The sequence below is a fragment of the Leguminivora glycinivorella genome, chromosome 9, assembly GCF_023078275.1.
Source record: "Leguminivora glycinivorella isolate SPB_JAAS2020 chromosome 9, LegGlyc_1.1, whole genome shotgun sequence".
Taxonomy (NCBI): domain Eukaryota; kingdom Metazoa; phylum Arthropoda; class Insecta; order Lepidoptera; family Tortricidae; genus Leguminivora; species Leguminivora glycinivorella.
In genome coordinates, this window is record NC_062979.1 from 12,552,783 (window position 1) to 12,572,847 (window position 20,065).

Genomic DNA, 20,065 nt, shown 5'->3' on the forward strand with positions numbered 1-20,065 from the left:
GTTCAGGATTCTATTCTCGAACCACTCGCTTCGCTCGTGGTTCAACTATAGAATCCTTTCACTTGCTCGTTTTTTAATTCCACACTCGGCGTTAAAATATAACTTTGCCCCCTTGTATAACAAATAACTATTTTAGGCCTAGGCCTGCAAAGTAACTTTTTTTTATAAAATATTGTCCTTTAGAGCATTTTTTTTTATTTCATTGTATGTTTGAGAAAAGCACTATACATGCCTCGGCGTGAAAACGGATTCCCGGCCTCGTATCCCTATCCGGCCTCGCTCGCACGCTCGCTCGGCCGTATATACCCACTTGGCCGGAAATCCTCATTTTCCCGGCCTCTGATGTAATGTACTATTTAATTAAATAGTAAAGGAAATAACCTAACCACAAAATTCAAATTTTGAAAAAACCCCGTCCGCGCCATAGTGGACTGATTTTTATGAAACATGGCTAAGAACACTCCCGACTAACTCAGCTTTCAAACAAAAAAAGCTAAATCTAAATCGGTTCATCCGTTCGGGAGCTACGATGCCAGAGACAGACACACACAGACAGACAGAGAGATGGCGTGATACCATGATGTTGAAATAAAGAAGCATGAAAGTTGTTTGACATGCTTCTTTATTTCAATATCATGGTATCACGTCAATACACATTTAAAAAAAATTGTAGGTATCATCAATGTAGTTATGATAGTATTTTAATAGGTGGCGCTAAAAAATCGAGGTTATTAGTACGAAGATTGTAAATCCTATATAAATTATCCTTGGTTTACACATGTGTATATAACAGACCTGCAAGTCATTAAACTGGCTATTCTCCTCAGTACTACCAAGTTACTACCTATCAAGTTCGCCTATTCCGTATACATGCAAGGCTGTCTATTCAAACTCCATCTAAGTCTGCTCCAATCTCGTACTTGAGATGGGACGGGTATCTGAAGAGCAGCGAGATTGTCTGAAGTAATGCAATGATGAGTAGCTTTTGGAGCATTGATTTTATTACTCTGGTGAGTTTGGATAATAACAGAATGGCAATATAATACTTTTAAGTAAGTAAGTAAATCAAAATCAAAATCAAAATTCTTTATTGTGTGTAACCATACATTATTTAATACATGGGATGGGGCCGCCCAGTAAGCAAAATTGCTTGTGTCGGGAGACACCGCTCTTCCTAAGGTTGAAGTTTCAGAGGTATGTAAGTAATTAATATGTTAAACATAATTATGCTAAAAATGTATCTATCTAAACATAAGCATGCAAGCGTGTGAGCGTGCGTGCATACGCGCTCGCGTTTATGAGCGTGTATGTGTGTGTGTGTGTGTGTGTGTGTGTGTGTGTGTGTGTGTGTGTGTGTGTGTGTGTGTGTGTGTGTGTGTGTGTGTGTGTGAGTGAGTGTGTGTGTGTGCTTTTTTGTATGTGTGTGTGTTTGTGCGCATGTGTGTATGTGTGTGTAAGTTCCCTGGAGTTATGCTAGTAAATTTTCTATGTCATCGTATTCTTTGGTCTTCAGCCAATTTATTAGTATCTTTTTGCATGCATAGTGTGTTTTAGAATATATATTGAGTTCTTTATTTATCTTATTATATAAGTGTACTGACTTTTCGGTAAACTGTTTGTTGGCAAATGCAGTTCTGGTGCGGTTTGATATTGCAACATTTCCGATTTTCCTTTATTTTTATACTTAGAATTATAAGGCAGAGTTTTGTGTTTTTTTCAGGGTACATTGCAATATGTGTAATTTTCTTACGGACAGAAGGTCACTTATTTTGTATAATTCAGCAGTTGAAAATCTCCTCTTTTTGAAATACATTATTTTTATTAATGCTCGCTGAGCACGTTCAAGATGAATGAAGCGAGTTTTAGCTGCACCACCCCAGACAGGAATGCAGTACGCCAAGACAGACTGAACCAGCGATATATATATTTCGTTTAGTAGGTTACGTGTCTTAGTTTGATTCTGTGTATAAATAACTGGCACAATGTGCCTCAGCGTCCTGAAGATCCACGTCAGTTTTCTAACCCTACAGATGATGTGTTCTATGTGAGCATACCAGTTTAGGTGTTGATCTAAAGTAATTCCTAAATATTTTGTTTGGGTAATTTTTTCTAGAGTTGGGCACGTACAAGGATCAGCACCTAATGACTGACAGGAGTGTATTTTAAGAGCCAGATCAGATTGTGGTTGCGTGCTGTCTGAGATGGAAAAGCAAATATAATTAGTTTTGTTTGTATTTAATGTTAAATAATTTGCTCTTAGCCACTTAGATATTAGGGCCAAACCAGCCTCAGCATTTAGTTTAACCTCGTCCCAGAATTTTCCGGTAAAAACTACGGCTTTTAGGAAATTAACAACTAAATATTTCTTTTAACTATACTGCAGCATGGGATTACAAATCAACGTTTTAAATCATGTAAATATTATCTTTCTCTTTTCACTTTGAATATTGACATATAAGAAAATATTTTTACTCAATTTGATATTAGTAAATAAATACATCATTAGCTGTGATGCTGTGAATGAGAAATAAGAGTTCTATACCTAATATATTTTATTAAGAGTTAAGAGCAATTAAAATAATAATTCAAGAGGAAAATATGACTAAATTGTAGGAAAAAAACGATTTCAGGCGGTTATCTCCTGTCGCTTTAAGCCTAAATTTTCACATATCAATTATTTACCTACCTAAATATTACTATTTCATTTTTACCCAAATTGATACTTATCCTTTTCTGTTGAATTTTGTTGTTCATTTTTAAGTCGAAGAATCGTGTTACAAGTCACCTTCAATCATCTATAAATATCTGAGTACTCTTCGAAGGCTGCAAATATATGCGACATATGATTGTACACGTAGGTACATAAAAAAAAATTATATATATTATAGGACATTCTTACACAGATTGACTGAGGCCCACGGTAAGTTCAAGAAGGCTTGTGTTGTGGGTACTCAGGCAACGATATATATAATATATAAATACTTATATACATAGAAAACATCCATGACTCAGGAACAAATATCAGTGCTCATCACACAAATAAATGCCCTTACCGGGATTCGAACCCGGGACCGCGGCACACACCGGGACCGGGCCGGGACGGGGCCACATGTAATATCGTGTGAGATATTTTTGGAGCCTTCGTTCTGGAACAGAATATTTTGGTGTCTATGTATCCGAAGCCTATTTCATGAAAGCTTATACAACAAGAGATTTCTTGTTATTGAAGTATTTCCAATACACTAAAATGTACCTAAGTTTTCAGCAGAGGTTTATTCTCATTATTTACCCACAAACTTGACACAGCAGCTTCACATTGTCTATCAACCTCGGAGTTGTTTGAGCGATGGTCTCTAAGGGACTTGCCAAAACTTCCCTACTTATTTATTTATTGGCAACAACTTGCTAAACAAAGTCCAGGAGAAAAGTATTACTAATTTATTACTTTCACAATTCTTGACAGGGCACTTCGGGAGTGTTTTTCCACTACGTAGAATTTCACACCTTATGAAGTGCGTGGAATCTGTTCTATTACTATAGGTGTTTATAATAACGGGTAATTTCAATAGCTTACATGTAACTAAATGCGACTATACCATTCATAGTAGGATTGGGGAGCATATTTAAAATGTCTACTGGACTTTATTTTTGTTTAGATAGAATCAGATATTTACTTTACACAGCCAAGCAAACAACGTCTCAAATCCAGAAACCCCTCGCATAACATCGCCAAAAATCTAGCGAATACTAAATTCGATGTAAAACACGAATGGACGAAATCTTGGGACCTAAAAATGGCGGGAAAATTGGGCTCTGACATTACACCTGGGTCTAAAATGTCCGGCATGTCTGGCATGTACGTACGTGTTTGTGAGCGTCATGAATAAATGTCTTTTATCTTTTTTTTTTATCTAAAATAATGGGATCAGATCTTCCTAGACGAGAATGGTGCAAACTTAACAGACTTCGTACTGGCCACGGTCGATGCGCCTATTACAAACACCGCTGTGGGTGGGTGGATTCTCCAGCCTGCGATTGCGGTGCGGAAGCCCAAACCATCCAGCACATAGTTCAAGTCTGCCCTATAACACGCTATGCCGGCCCTCCCGATGACCTGATCACCCTGTGCGACGAAGCCACGAAATGGCTGACTGCTCTTAGTCTAGATATTTAAGTAAAGTTTCACGTTCTATGTTTCTATTTTCTAACATGTATGCCATACGAATAAATAAATTTCAATAGCTGATTTTCTATCTAAACAAAAATAAAGTCCAGTAGACATTTTAAATATGCTCCCCAATCCTACTATGAATGGTATAGTCGCATTTAGTTACATGTAAGTACACTTAAGCGAACAAAAATAACTGAACACTCATTATTATTAGATTTATGAACATAAAAACGTATTCTGATATTTTCGTTTTTGTAAAGCTGATTTTAGTTGCACCAGGAACGTTCGCGCGAAGCGAGCATGATACTAAAACCGGACTGAGTGTCTAGATGTAACTAAACGCGACTTTCAAGGTATAACCGAATTGTAGTAATCATACGAAAAAGGAATAGGATAAACAAACATTTTTTCAGTTATAATTGATACTAATTTCAGAATTAAAAGGGATTATAAAGTTGAAGCTAATCGTAAAGCAGCGTCGTGAAATAAACAAACAGAAGTTATTTTTAATATTGTTTATTCCCAATCTTTGGACCCTATAATGCTTTAAAACTAATTTAATAACAGAAATACAACACCGCCGTAAGTTTATCAATACCTAGTCGTAGTCAATCAAATAATGAAATATCCTAGCATTTTCACTGATAGTTATATACGCAATCTGTAAAACTAATTTAGTTACTGTAAAACTGTAAGAATAAGAAACATTCAATTCAACACTTCTAAATCAGGTTTACAGAAAGCAGCAGTAAGCATTACGTCTACAAAGCAAATTTAAAAAGCTCAACTGTCATTTATATCTAATCTGAGTTATCCTAAATTAGGTACCTATGATTTAGAACTATTCTGATTACAAGATTCTCAAACACAATAACAAAATTATGTATTGCTTTTTCATGTCACAACTAATAAATGTCGTAATTTAGGTACTCAAAGGACAGAATCCTTCTCATAAAAGGTCGTTAAGATGATATTGGCCGGGCTCTCTCGCAGGTTAAGAATTCATGAATGGTATAATATTAGGCTGCCGCCGACATCAATTCATAGCGGGGTACCGTTGAATAAAAACTTCGATTGAGGATGAGCTCAAATTTATTTGAATTAACAATGACGTCTCCAATGCCACAATACTCCATGAAGTAAGAAAAGAAATCAATGAACATCTATAAAAGTTATAATAATTATAATTAAGCTATAGTTATCACTATTTTTACAATGTCATTATGTTTTTCTTTAACCACAATAACACCTTACCATTTTGCTCTAAAAGCAGTTAAATGATTCAAGTCACACAAATCTAACAATTAATTACTTAGCTATATAGTTTGTATTGTTTATTTTGCTCAATATACAAATAAGTTCAGTGGCATCCTACTCCTGCCACCGTTAAAACAAGGACATTAATACTGAAACTGAAGCCAAGTGTTAAAATTAATTTGGTAATTAAGCCATAATCATTATTATAAAATAACAATAACATTTAAAATCTATAATAGCGGTAAAAACAAAAGTAATCGAAACTTGCGCGCCACTACTCGGGTACTATTCTGTGAGTCACGTCGAAACACAATCTAGTCGACAACATTACTTTAACGTACGAAAACAACACTCAGTATTTGATACTCAAAACATCTATTTTGTTGCTTTATTCTATTCATATGTATCTCTTAGATTATTAGTATTTAACTAAATTTATTAGGGGCACAGAATTGATATGTTTCCGATGCACGGCGTTTGTGTGATACCGCTTCACTTAACCTAAGTTGCAAGGCGCTGCTACCACCCCTACTCTACCCTATCACATGCGGGCCAATGTCACGCTGTCGACCTCGCGTCTTCCTAATAACGATGATCCGAATACCATCTTTTCGATTTCACAGTAAACGTTTACAAAATAACCTTTTAAGAATAATCATTTAGTTCTTCTATTTCAAATAATTTATTCCGCGAGACTGAAGAGATATATATTATATAAACAGGTATAGAACTGAAATCGCAAGCGTTTGACAACTGAATATGGTAAAATTTTGAATTTGGCGTGACATGTAGCCGATTGCATTATAAGTAATAAATAGTAGACAAGATACAGAATAAACGTCTCTATGAAACCGCTCTTTACTCTAATTACACATTAATATTACACGATGATATGTATCGAGTAGTCCCGCAAAAGGTGACGTAGCCGTGTCCTCAGCCACTGGACGTCTCTTACGCGCTATCTACGGTTGCTGGACGGAATCATGGCGGCGGCGGCGTCTCCTCGCGCCCTCGCCGCGCAGCCGCCATCTTGTTTATAACAATCCTACACAAAATGGCGGCCGAAAGCGTTGTGGGCAAATCAAAACTATCAAGGTTCAATGGTGACTCGATTTCGTTTAAGTTGACTTTATTAATCACATCGAAAAGAGACTTTAGCTAAGTCGCATATTGAGGTCATCAGTGAACCTGAAAAATTAACAACAGAAAAGAAATAAATAACTTTTCGTTGTATTTTTAAGTCTGTTCTCGAGACCGCCGACCGCCGAAGGTATGGGAGATCACTACATTATTTATTACATAATTACTTACGAATTAGCATTAATCGAAATAAATAAGTAAACATTGACTTAGCTTAATCATTAAAACCGACAATGAATTTATTACGAATAAATATATTAAAGAATTCGAGATTTTGTCAAAGATTGATTATTATTTTATGTCTGATCTGATAGCCACACGATATTTTTTTTATCGTCCAACCAAACTCCTCGTAAGACGCATGTCCTCGACGTTGCAAAAAGTTATTGCCAGTACAGGATTGTCTATAAAATACAAATTTGGTACGGTCTGAGGTTAGTATTAAAATTATGTATATCCTTTATCTTTGGTCTATACGTCACGACGCTCGGTACATTGTGAAGTTACAGTCACTATAAACAACGTATAAAATTTTGCTAAGTCAAAAATTGACAAGGTTTCTATTAAATATTGACTAAGAAATTTTCATAAGAATTCACATGCGGAACTCCGCCCGCCGCGCCGCGCGCGCTGGCGGCGGCGGCGGCGTGAATCGTCCATTTCCGTCGCGTCAACGTCAACAAAACAATATTCCAATATCTTATTACAATAGCCTAAGCAGGGATTTTTTTACTTTTTTATATAATTTTTACATGTTTACATCAGCAGAATATGTCACTAATAGGTACCTAAATAACATTTAAGATTTTATTTTTGGTTTATTGCTATCTCGCACTGCCGTGCGCTCGGAGAGGGCTCCGGCGATACATCCAGTAGGTAACTAGTATTCTGTATGCGATAGTCAACTAGCTAAAAATAAAAAATATATTAATCTTCCATTTGATTAACCCTTACATTTCAGTAAATTTAAAATTCATTACATTGTTTCATTATTATGTATGAATAACTTTCATTAAATAGTAATGTAACTATGTCGATTCTCTACAATAAATACCCTTATCTAAATTTATGGTATCGACCTAACGATTACACAATTAAAGTAACTACTAAATTTAAAATTAGATTATTACCAAAAAGCTCGTCAAAGCATGCAGATAGAGTAATTGTTTCACTATTCGGCGTCGGCGCACCGTCGCGGCGCCAACTAATATATTATTACAATTAATTAATAGGTATAATGATTACATTAAGTTATTTAACTCTCATAAGGCCAAGGCTAAATTCTCGCAACAAGACTGAACCGACGTCGGCCGGCCGCGCCGCGCCCCGCTTTACTGCTGTTTCCCGTTTCCCTTTAGCCCAACTCACAAACAAGAATTTGAAGTGTAAAAATATTAAAAAGTTTGAAGGATTAGGGAATCGTAGGCAAGGCACATAGAAAGGAATGTTCGTGTGTGACACGGGTAGAGAACAGACGGGCCGGGAGGGAGAGGAGCGGCGGCGGCGCGGGTGCGTGGCGGCGGCGGCGCGGCGCGGCGGCGGCGCGGCAGCGAGTCGCACTCCACAGCAAGCGGCACCAAGGGGCGTCCCTGTCCAGTCGCGTCGAGTATACTCAATCTTTATAATTATTCCGATAATTCCATATACAGAAAGAAGGGACCGTAAGACCAACACTAGAGTGCCAGCGCTTTAACGAGTGATTGAACAATATAAAAATTACTAAGAAAGTATTAGATAAATATAATTTGAAATAGTTATGAAATTCATTTAAATACGCTAACATTATTGAGGCTAAAACAAAAGCATCGTATTTATTACATACAACTTCATTTTAAATCATTTAACTTGAAATATTATTTAACAAAACGTAATCTTTCTATGAAGGGCACCTTTGGTTTTTAGCTTATTCGAATGAGATTTATCCTAAAATGTTTAATTTCTGTTATTACACTATAATTATAAATCCTCTCAGCTGTTTGCATCGGTCTTGTAGAAACGAATCGCAATAAGTTGTAAATAAATCTTATTATACACATTTAAAATAAAATATCGACAATAAATAAACAATAAAGTTTACATCAAGAACTTATTTAAATTAATAATTATAAACATGTTTATTATTATGAACGGTGAACAATAAAACTGGAATGTTATATTAATGCAATAAAATAACCCTTTGTGCTAATTTTGGTATAAATTAAGACACCACACTCTTGACGCTGGATCGGAAAACAATAATGTTGGAAGGAGATGAGAGCATTGCTGTCTATGAGTAGGCTACCGAGATTTGTGATGTTAACACGAAATGATAGTTATCGTGTGTTTCGTTCTGTATAGCCCACGAGAAGTAGTTGGTTGAATCTTGATCCTAGCAGCCGTAGTATTGACATTGGTCGTAGCAGTAGGCTCCATCTCCGGCGGTTCCGATGCGTCGAGGATCAAGATTGCGCGCCCCTCAGTTCGCTGGTTGTCAAGTGCCGAGAGCAACGAATGAGCTAATGCTGTTCGCTCTCTTCTCCGCCTTTGGCTCCCTGGTAAACGACGCAATGATTAATAAAACAAAAACAATAAAAGTATAACTCAATGTAAATTATAAATTTAATTAAAACTAAGCAAGCAATTTGTGCGTTGTGCAAGGTGAAAAATTAGTGACGATTATAGCATTTGGACCCCATATTATTATAACTTTATCCGTAGAATATACATTTAGGTTAGGTTAAAATAATTTTATAATTATATGGTCTCCAAAACATTAATTACGTCCATAAGGTGCAGTTCCTTCTTACGTGGCCGCGTCTTACCGTACCGATTTACTAAAATAAACATAAAACGGTGATACAGCGTCGTACAAAGGTGCTGCACCCTACCAACATTCTGAACATAGTGCGCGTGCGTACTTCGTGCGCGAGAATCCAGCCGTTGTGTGCCATCTTGTGCCGCGCGTACTCAACATGGATGGCCCCCTCAGAGCTGAGAAGCAGCGCACCTGGAGGCGCGCGAGCGCGGCGGCCGCGTCCGCGGGGCTAGCGAAGTCGACGAAGGCCACGGGCCCGCTGCCGCCGCCGGCTGTCAGCAGCCGCAGCCGCGTGAAGCCCGCGCAACTGTCACCCACCATCTTTAGCGCCCGCTCACGCCACCCACCCGATTTGACAAGTGTGTTCGTGCCCGGTTATGGCGTCCACAACGTTATAATAATGATGGTGCATAGAAATTTGTTTGCAGGGGTGTCACAATCTGCATCTGATTGTACATCTATAGTTTAATTTGAGATGTAAATAGCCAGTGTGTTCGAGTGTTAGCCCGAAAGAAGTTTTTAAAACTGACACTGTATCTTTGGAAAGTTTGTCTTGGACATCAAACGGATCTATATTATAGTCCAGGATCTGATAAGATTTAAAAAAATAATCTTAAATTTCATCAAATAACGTTAACTAAAATGTTTATAATAACAAAATGGCATTGTGGCTTCTGTGAAAGTGCAATCTAGTACATCGTAACAGAAAGTAAATGGCTCTGTGTGTGTGCTGATAGTTATGACTAGTCGTGAGTGTGGAGCAATACAAGTGATATTACACTGTCATGCTCGGTGGGTGGAACGAGTGCAGGCATTAGTTTTTACCATAGGCAAAATAATAGTAAGATGAACAAAGAGATGCGAAATAATATAAGCGTATTTCTTTTTTAGCAGCGTAGAAGAAAATGTAATATCTCATCAAATTATACGATGACTAGATTGTCCGACTGTGATACGCTTAAAATATTTACCACCACTTTGAGCATTTAAACTATACATTTGTCTATGATTCTTACACAAATGTTTTGCAAAATAATATTAGTCGTCACTAAAGCGACATATCAATCGCAATAGTTTATGTTCAACATTTTAAAAACAAAAAAGTAAGACCTAATTATTTTGTACGTGGACGACATTGTGATTTCGGTGATACATGCACTGTGGAAGATTAAGTACATTGACATAATTAATTTTGACATACGTATTCATATGATTATTCATCACATTTTGACTAATACTTTAATTTCAACATTAATCGTGTGTGGACATGCACGTGACATTCAAAGTAGATAGCGATTTAGACTGGAAGTGTATAAATGAAGACACTTCAAAAAATAATGAGTTTCTTTTATATACTTTCTTTAACAACATTTCCAGTCTAAATAACTAGTTAAAGTATATTATTTCACATTCATATATTATGTATGTAGGATAAATACGCATCAATGGTTGTTCAGCATCTTAACAAAGTTGCAGTGCAGTCCAACATTTTTACGGTAACAATTTGTGGTCAAATATAATATGTTGCGATATGTTTTGAATCTATCAGGGTTCCTTCGTCAGGCATGGACGGCTACACTTTGTGTATTAGTAATGTATGAGTTAAAGAGTTTTGAACATTGAAACATGACTCACGAAAATATAACTTTTAACACATTCACCACCGGACAAAAAATGGCGCACTAGGTCAGAAACAGGTCGTAATTTATAAGCCCGCTTGTATATCGAGAACCCGCCAGTTCCCGTGTGCTCACCAGGCGGGTTCTTGGTTGCAAAAGTGTTAATGCTATACGTTCGCGCAGTGTAAGATGCCGAACAAACAAAACAGCTAATTTCTCTCCTATAAACAAATCTCACCTGCTGAATATCTCCTTAAGCTCATGTTCGGAGACGAACTGCCCTAGGTTAGCGACGAACAGCGTGGAGCAGGGGGGCGCGGGGTGCGCGGGGTGGGCCGGGTGCGCGGGGGGCTGCGCGTGCGACGGCACGGCGGCGCCCGGCGAACCCAGCGCAGGCGCAGGCAGGACGCAGGCGCCCAGCGTCAGGGGGGTCTGCCCGTTCAAATACTGACATTTAATTGAAGCTGGTGAACGTTTTACAACTCAAGAAAATACTTATTTACTTTTTAACTACCTACTGTTTAGGTTATCTTCGTATGTATGTTATGAACCTCCAGGTCTATTTGTATTGCTTTCAGTTTCTGTAAGGTACACTATGTACTACATACCTATGAATGATGTATATTACGACTGTTTGTGTTCTAAATAATTAAAAAAAAAAATCAAGTATATTGCTTGACAATTTTCTCGACATTTGGACCTCGTATTTGATATGTCGTCTGAACGAGAATGAATGCTTCTTTATTTCTTGATCTAATCGTATCATCAAAAGTGATATCTAGAACTCATTTAACATATATGTATTGAAATTTGAATCAGGCCGTCTGTCTAGACAGAAAAGACACTCTTCGCTGAACGAGACATCTATGGAGAAAAGTACCAGCTACGCGCTACGGCGTAGCGACAAGGTACGCTTACACTGAGAGAAAAAAACAATTAGTTTTCATGTTCGTCAATAAGTTGTTAGGTTAAAATAGCGCCTACGTGCTCTTTGGTTCAAACCACAAGTTAGATTTTGTTAATTGTAACTAGTACATTCCACAATTTACTCGTCATTTGAATCAAAAATATATTTGAATCAACAAGTCGATTTTATAAAAGCAACATGACACATGGTTTTAAACATATTTTTGGCTGATCCAGTCAAATATCTTTTAACAAGTTTTACCTTGTTGTTCGTACAAATTCGACTTGTGTCATCAATATTGTGATTTATTCCGTTTACTAAAATACTTTTGTTTCAAACGGTTAAACCCGCAACAAGTCGAACTTGTTAAATTAACAACGCCATTTTTTCTCAATGTAGTAAAGTAAACGATGCTGTCCGCTAAGTAGCTAAGAATGACAAATATGAATAACTATATTCTTGATAAAATTATTTAAGATAACATGTCAACAAGAACGGAGAGAGTAAGTGAGAGAGGCATGATAAATCTTTCACAGAAAACCAATGCAAATACAATTTCAGCCGTGCGTCCAAGGTACGGCAGCTTTGTACGAGGAATCACGGTGGGTACGACAATTAACTGACATCATTTTGGGATCGTTTTGTCGTCAAATACGAGTAGGTATAAGTTATACATACATACATACATACATACAATCACGCCTTTATCCCACGAAGGGGTAGGCAGAGCACATGAAACTACTCAAGTTTCAGTGCCACTCCTGGCAAATAAGGGGTTGAAAGAAAACGAAACTGTGACATTGCAGTGACAGGTTGCCAGCCTCTCGCCTACGCCATAATTTAACCCATATCCCACAGTCGCCTTCTACGACATCCACGGGAAGAAAGAGGGTGGTGAAATTCTTAACCCGACACCACACGGGCACAGGCGGGTATAAGTTAAAATAGAGTAAATATTCATAAAAGTTAAGAATGTCATCATCATCATCATATCTCATCATTTCTGTAAAACTTTCCATACTATAATTAGTACTGTGTTGCAATATAATACCTACTTAAAAACTAAATTATAGATGTTGCATTATAAACTTTGTGTCGGTGTAAGTAGTTGGAATTCTCCGCTATATATTTTCAATGTTTATCCTTATTCACTCAAGTTAAAGGTATGTTTAAATTTGAGTTTCCAAAAAGTTCCTAAAGTTGGTACTTACGTGGTGTGGCCTATCGGCGGCAGCTAGTCAGAGGTAAGAGCGCACAGGCGCCATCTGCGGATGTATGGCCGGGTGCACGAGCCCGTGGGACAGCGCCGGCAGCTCCCCGCCGTAAGCCAGCGGGTGGTGCCACAGCTCGCCGCCACCGGGGAAGAACGGACTCGCTAAGTCTGCGCAATCGTACCACGTCACTATCCAATACAAAAATTACTCGGTAAAAAATATATTAGCTCGCGCTGTGGGACATTTCTCAAAGTTACAAGTTACAAATTCACAAGACCTGGCAAGAACAGAAAGAAAAAACTTAGATTGTATGAGTGACACCAGGGTACGTAGCCGAAACGCTCACGAAACGAAACGCTCGTAGATATCTATCTCTATCGCTCTTCCGTATTGGCGTGGCGTTTCGTTTTCGTTTCGCGTCGCGGAAATGCCATTCGGCTACGGCACCTGTCAGGCAAGCATGGTCGCGTGATAAACGATAAATACGAGTATAACGCCAGGCCGTCCTTTTCGCACTATTGGTTAGTGCGATAGGGACGCACCGATGCGATAAATTTTATCCACCTAGTGTGCTACGCCCGCGGTATCGATATACATATGTAACTCTCGAGAGCCATCAAGAGCGACCATTTTATTGATTAGATAATCTGTCACAAACATGCTTATTTTCATTATCTCATTCGTTCCATTCGGCCAGCTCTTGTGAAGTGAGTCTCTGTTTAACTTGTCATATTCGTCTACCACTTGTAATTTGTAACTTGTATCTTCGAGAAATGGGCCACTGGTCTCACTAAGGGCTGATTTAGGGCTCGTTTACACGGTGCGAGAGCTCGCATGCGAGTTTCATTGCATTGCGGTATTTGATCGGTAAGTCCGCAATGTAAATAAATTCGCATGCCAGTTTGCGTGCCGTCTAAATGTGTCCTAAGACGGTACATGATCCCGCATGCAAGTTTGAATACAATGCGGCATTTAATCGATCGGTGCAAATATAATACGTAATCTGAATCTGCAATGTATTTGAAATCGCATGAGAGTTAAGCGTCCCGTCTAAATGAGCCTTAACTATGGATTATTTACAGTGTGCTCGCGAGGGTTTCGTTCTCTTAATACTAATCCGAATAACCAGATTCGCGATGTAGGTACAGTCAGTTGCAGAGATAACTGACAATCTTATAGAACTTGTTTACAGAGGGTCAGGTCATCAGGTGACACTGTACAAGTGTACCTACATGTAAATATTAAGAAAACATAATATTGGTGTTCTACAGCCAAGATGACAATAATCAAATAATTAAACTTAAGAATAAAATGTAAAAATTGATGCAGTGCAATGTAACAATAATATGTAGTGAGTAGAATGTACTTTTATCGTTGATGTATGGAAATGATGACGGACTTTTCTTTGCCCATTTTTGGAGTTGATTGTTCATCGTAGGTATATAACACTAAATATACGTTTACCTGTAAGATAGAGGATTGTCATCTAGGTAATAGTGCACCTCATCAGAAATCTTGCTATTCGGACTAAGTATTAAGAGAACTAAGATTTTACATGTTTTCACAGCTAGGACAGTTGGTTGTTGTTACATATAGTATCATGAAAACATGTGGTAGTGTTAAGAAACCGACAGATCGATTTGAAAGAGCTTCACGGAGCTAGGCCTTGCGTGGTATGTGTAAGCGATCACAGATACTTGCCCGTGGCGTTTGCTCGACACCCCAAAACGAATTATCTGCATTACTAATTTTAAAGTGAACAAAAAACAGTGTGAATTGTAAACTATAATATTTGTCGGTGCTGGCGATTCACAAGTGAAGGATTTTTTTGTCACAATGATTTAAGAGATTTCGATTTAGCTTTAGTCATTGATAGTGTAGTTTGGGAGTGGCTTAAGAATCGCGAATGATAAGAGTGGGCGGTCTCGTGAGTTCTGAGGGGGGTGTGGGGCGGTCGAGCAGCGCCGGGCGGTGTGTGCGTACTGCGGTACTTACGTCCAGTGAGTGGGTGCATCAATGCAGGGTGTGCAGCTGGCGCGGCGGTGGCAACTGCCGGCTTCGGCTTGCTGACCTTCGTGTTGCTTTTAGCGAACTCCAGCCGAATCGTTTGCGGCATGTCGGGGTCGAATCGGACGCCCTGCTGTGAACAGCCGCGAGCGACGCGGCGCTCCGATATAATGAAGATGGAAGGCTCGGTTGCCGCGTGCTCCCTAACTGTGCCCTCGACGGCGGGACACGCATCGCGGTATATCGGGAAGAAGATACTGCATTTGGACGAGGACAGCCAATTGTGTCTAATCTATGAACCATTTGCAATATCCCCTGGCTTAATTATATTATACTGTTTAAAATCTGATGGACATAGAAACCCATTTTTCGAATGCAATTTATCAAATCAATAATTTAGTGGGATGGGTCATTGGGTATGTCTAGAGATTCGCGCCTGCTGCCAGAGTGACGTAACACAGTGCTCGGGACGTGACATCAAAACCTGTCAAACCGTGACATGCATTTGCGTATTTACACGTTAAACATTGGTCACACGGCGCCGAGCGCGGCCACTGATGGCCCGATGTGGTCTATTCGATATGTGCATGGGTTTAGCATAACTTACGATGCGGTTACTCGAGTTAGGAAAATGTTATTCCAAGACTACAATGAGATATTAACTATTGTGCTCATTGGCTGTGTTGAGGCATGTGATGAAAGAGGTTTAGTAACACCGTGCGTTTTACAGTTTATTTAGTATATACAACAGCAATTAAGTTTCTTAAGTCTTATATCTCAGTCTTTTCCGGAGATATTTTTGTTAGAACATCTTACTGTGTTTGAAAGCCATTCATACTTGTTATAAGGCATTGTGTGTGTGGTTTTTCTTCTAGTGTTACTGTGTTCTTCCTACATTGTCAGCTAGTAGGTATTCAAGTTTCTTAGCTCCCGATTGTTAAAACTTTTCCACTTATTTTTTGCCTATAGTATTAAAATAGCTGTTGAGTTTCCTTCTAAAGTTTCTGATCGGTATTGAAAAATTGTTTAAGTTTGTATCGGGTACGAGAAACTTTAGAAATAACTCTGTTTATTCTTAAATAAAAAAATTTGGGTAATACATCGAGGATAATGCATGTGACGATACTAACCTGAAGGTCCTGTTTAGCTGCCTCCGCGCCGGCTCGAGTGTGAAACGTGACGAATCCGACCGGCTGCAATAGACATACACCGTGGTTACTATACCTACTATACAATATTAACCAATAAATACTATTTGAATAATAAATAAGGATGTTTCTACTCACCGATGCCGTTTTTCCGTTCTTGCTTGTCACTTTTAATAGCGAACCTTCATAACCCTGCACAAAAGAGACAAAGAATTAGTGAACATCATTATAAATATTCAAGACAATCCTACCCTATGTACCAGGTCACGTTACTCGTCCATGGCTCCATTAGCCGAGCTCGCATTACCAAATTACTTTAATGCTTTTACCAATACGTCATAGTTCCATCCTATTCAACAAAAACCCCTAAAGTGTTGAAAAATAGTAGGTTGCCGTGCCTGGCACGGGCCGAACACGCGATGTTCAGAAACGACGAGCCTTGGTTAAAGTTAAGGCACCTTTATGTCTGCGGTGCCATCGGTGCCAGTCGAGAATCGAGTGTAATCCCCCTTATCGGTACACTGAATCGATTCAATCCGAATATTAGGAATCGGAGCATGACATTTGATATTTACGACGCAGTAATCCGAGTCGAGATCTGCGTCGCGTGACGGTAAGCCATGTTGCTTTCTGCTTTATTTTCTCAACAGTAAATATTTGGACGTCTTCTGGAGTTTCTCGTATCGTCGATTCCGAGTGGTTTGCGTGTACTGCACGTTTCATGTTCGTACTAGTATTTCAGGATTTCGATTTGAAAGCTTCTCGTAAAATTACATTGACGTGAAATAGAACATAAAACAATACATTTCATTGTGATCGTGAGTTTAGAATCTTCACCTTAGCGAGTAGATATACCTAACAAATTACTTGTACCTACCTATTTACAGGTGTAACTGCGTCACGCGTTGAGAGGGAAAAGGTTAGAACCCTTTGGGTCTAAAGTTTCGAAAGTCATCGAATATCTATTAACCTCAATGATGTCCTGCCCTCTTCACACATGGAGCACACATACGAAGATTTATGAGAGTAAAAAGAACTTTTTGTTTACAGAAATTACTACGCGTAGTACGAGTTAGGTAACTTTGGAGTTTTCCAAGGATTTCATTGTTTAGTTTAGTTATTTACTGGCGCTGGGTTTTTTATTCTACTTTTACTAATCGAATCCATACCTAAAAGTAAGTACCTACATACCTATAGCGGAACATTAAAAATAATACGAGTATATCTTAAAATAAATACTATTATGTATTTCAAAAACCTCTAGATTTATTATTATTTTAGGTTTAGTTATTTTATGTTTATAAATTTATGCAGTTGTTAATAAATATTTTTCATTGTGAAATAATCCATACTAATATTATAAATGAGAAAGTGTGTGTGTCTGTTTGTTTGTCCGTCTTTCACGGTAAAACCACCGTTTTGCCGTGATTTTTTAAGTGGAGGTACTTGAAGGGATGGAGAGTGACATAGGCTACTTTTTGTCTCTTTCTAACGCGAGCGAAGCCGCGGGCAAAAGCTAGTATGAGAATAAAGGTAATAGCTGTATTTTTATATCAACCCCGTATTTATTTAGAAAAGTAATTGTACATATTATTGTACAATTATTATTACCTATGTTAATGAAGGTTGAGGGAAGCGATGGCTGAGATACTCGTGAACGGGTGCTATTTGTGAAGACTGGTCTGTTTCAGATTTTCGAATAAGACCACAGATATGAGCCACTCACCTCATATGCTCGAAATAGTAGATAAAGCTCGCGTGGTTTTGCATCCATGGGTAGCCCGCTGACGAATAGTGTCCGCACCTGAAACAAATAATAAAACATTATTAATTTTCAAACGCTTAGCAACATTAACGAAAAATTATTAGATAAAAAATATTATCAGGTTCGAAATATCATATTAGTTAAATAAGATCATTATCAAAACAAATCATTTAAAAACGAGAACGCGGCTCGTGGCTACGTAACTCAATTCTTAATCAGCATGATTTTCCACATTTTTGACGAGTAATAGGAGGAGTAGGTAAGGAGGAGGGTTTTTAAAAAGTAAAGTCTATGTAAGTTAAGCTTTAAAGAGCTCTAAATTAGATTGCGCAGAGATGAGGTTACTGTTGTTTTTAAAATTCGTCTACCATTTGTGTATTAGAAAGTTAGATGCATAAATAAAGTGCGCAACAAGATGGCGGCGCGGGCGGCGGCCGGTGTTGCCAGCAATTAATCTCCATTTCCCGCGCGCGCCAAATCGCGCCGCCATTACGACCTCTGTTTTATTTCATTAAATGGACCCGCCGAATTAATGCGTTGCACCGTTTACAAAGGCGGTGAAAGAATCGAGAAGGAGCGGCTGAATAGAAACATTTCTACGCTCCTTTTGTGCTTGCGGTGAATAATGTTCGTTTCTTTTTGTTTGCGGAAATGCCTACTTGAAAATGACATCAAATATTGCGAATTTTTAAAGGGAAAAGTTATTTTAGGTTGGAGATTGACGTCTAAAAATAGTTCGAGCTTATGGAACTAACTTCCGTATTCGGATAAGGTGTGAGGGTGTGAGTAAGATGTCAAGGCAATATGATACCGATCTCTGTCAGTATTTAACGTGACGTTTCTGTAAACAAAAACTTCATAGATACGTGTACGTATATCTGATCCATATCGTAGGTAGTTTGCTTACGCTTTTAGCGTTCAAAATTTCATTAAGGAACAAAGTTTGAGCTAGAAAGAGTCAATAAATCACATTGACTGTTAGGAGCCTGTATTTTGCGATAACTGTTGAGTAGTAATCCAACCATAGTTTTATCTGATTTCGCGTCGTACCCGAGCTTACTTATCTGGAAACTTATATGAACTTCAAACAGTTTTCTAAGTTTAAAACATGTATAAACATTCAAACGTACTTTAAAGAAACACCGTGGGTTTTCACTCATATTATTAAGTATTTTAATCGAAACCAAAGTTATTTAGTCAATGAGCCACTTTTCACATCTGCTTGTGTTTTAGGTCAAAACAAACTTTTGAAGAGGTACTTTTAGGTGATAATAAAACATTAAATCAAATTGCAAAGCGGCGTAAAATTTAGTAATATTTTAACAGCAATTCAAAATTCTCTACGAAGCTACTGAGGGAGCCATAAACGTTATTTGAAGTTCATCCTTGAACGTGAAATCTTCTGGTCTGAGCCGAAGCGGTTCTCGCAATATATATTTTTATCGTATCCGACCCTCGACCAGCAGCAGAATGTCAGACCTTAATGTCGGCTATTTTCCGGTCGACTGCATGGGAATGCCCCGGTTCGCCGATACGCGATATTTTTACGCGAATCTTTAATACAAAGTTACCATTATACGTTTGTAGATCAGATACTCAGTGCAAAGAAACTTTCTACCACTTTGATATCACATTCAGCCGGGCTTAGTTTCGAGTTAAAATATTTCGGTAAACTCCTTTTACGTTCGTCATTTTCCAAGCGAATGCTCTCTGTCCCCGATGGAAAATATTTCACTTTGACAACGAATAAGCATAACCGGTTTAGCTAGGGGCTCGGCCAGGATTTGGACAAATATTGAAATAGCCTAGGGTGAAAGAAAGCACTTTATATAAAAGATAAATAGCAGCCCTGCAAAAGGTTAATATGGAAGGCTCATTCCTTCACTTTGCGATAATACTATTTACTCTGGGGAATATTGTTACGCCGCGACATTTAATCACTTAGAAGGGTTCATAAAAGAGTTTTATCGTTGTTTGAATTGAGGAGTATTTATTTATATGATACAATTTTATCGCTGCATCGCTTCTCATAAAAGTGTTGAT

At 38.2% G+C, this 20,065-nt stretch overlaps 1 protein-coding gene across 1 annotated transcript in view; it reads right to left on the minus strand.

The window, feature by feature from the left end:
- Positions 1–5,245: 5,245 nt before the first annotated feature.
- LOC125229909 (protein couch potato) overlaps positions 5,246–20,065 on the minus strand; it is a 292,501-nt gene continuing 277,681 nt past the window's right edge. Inside the window, exons 2-8 of the mRNA XM_048134850.1 lie at positions 17,984–18,061; positions 16,396–16,449; positions 16,240–16,302; positions 15,098–15,242; positions 13,100–13,269; positions 11,220–11,413; positions 5,246–9,099 (exon numbers count right to left, since the gene is read on the minus strand). Coding sequence (XP_047990807.1) covers positions 13,127–13,269; positions 15,098–15,242; positions 16,240–16,302; positions 16,396–16,449; positions 17,984–18,061 — 483 coding nt within the window. The 3' untranslated portion in view covers positions 5,246–9,099; positions 11,220–11,413; positions 13,100–13,126. The remainder of the gene's footprint in view (positions 9,100–11,219; positions 11,414–13,099; positions 13,270–15,097; positions 15,243–16,239; positions 16,303–16,395; positions 16,450–17,983; positions 18,062–20,065) is intronic.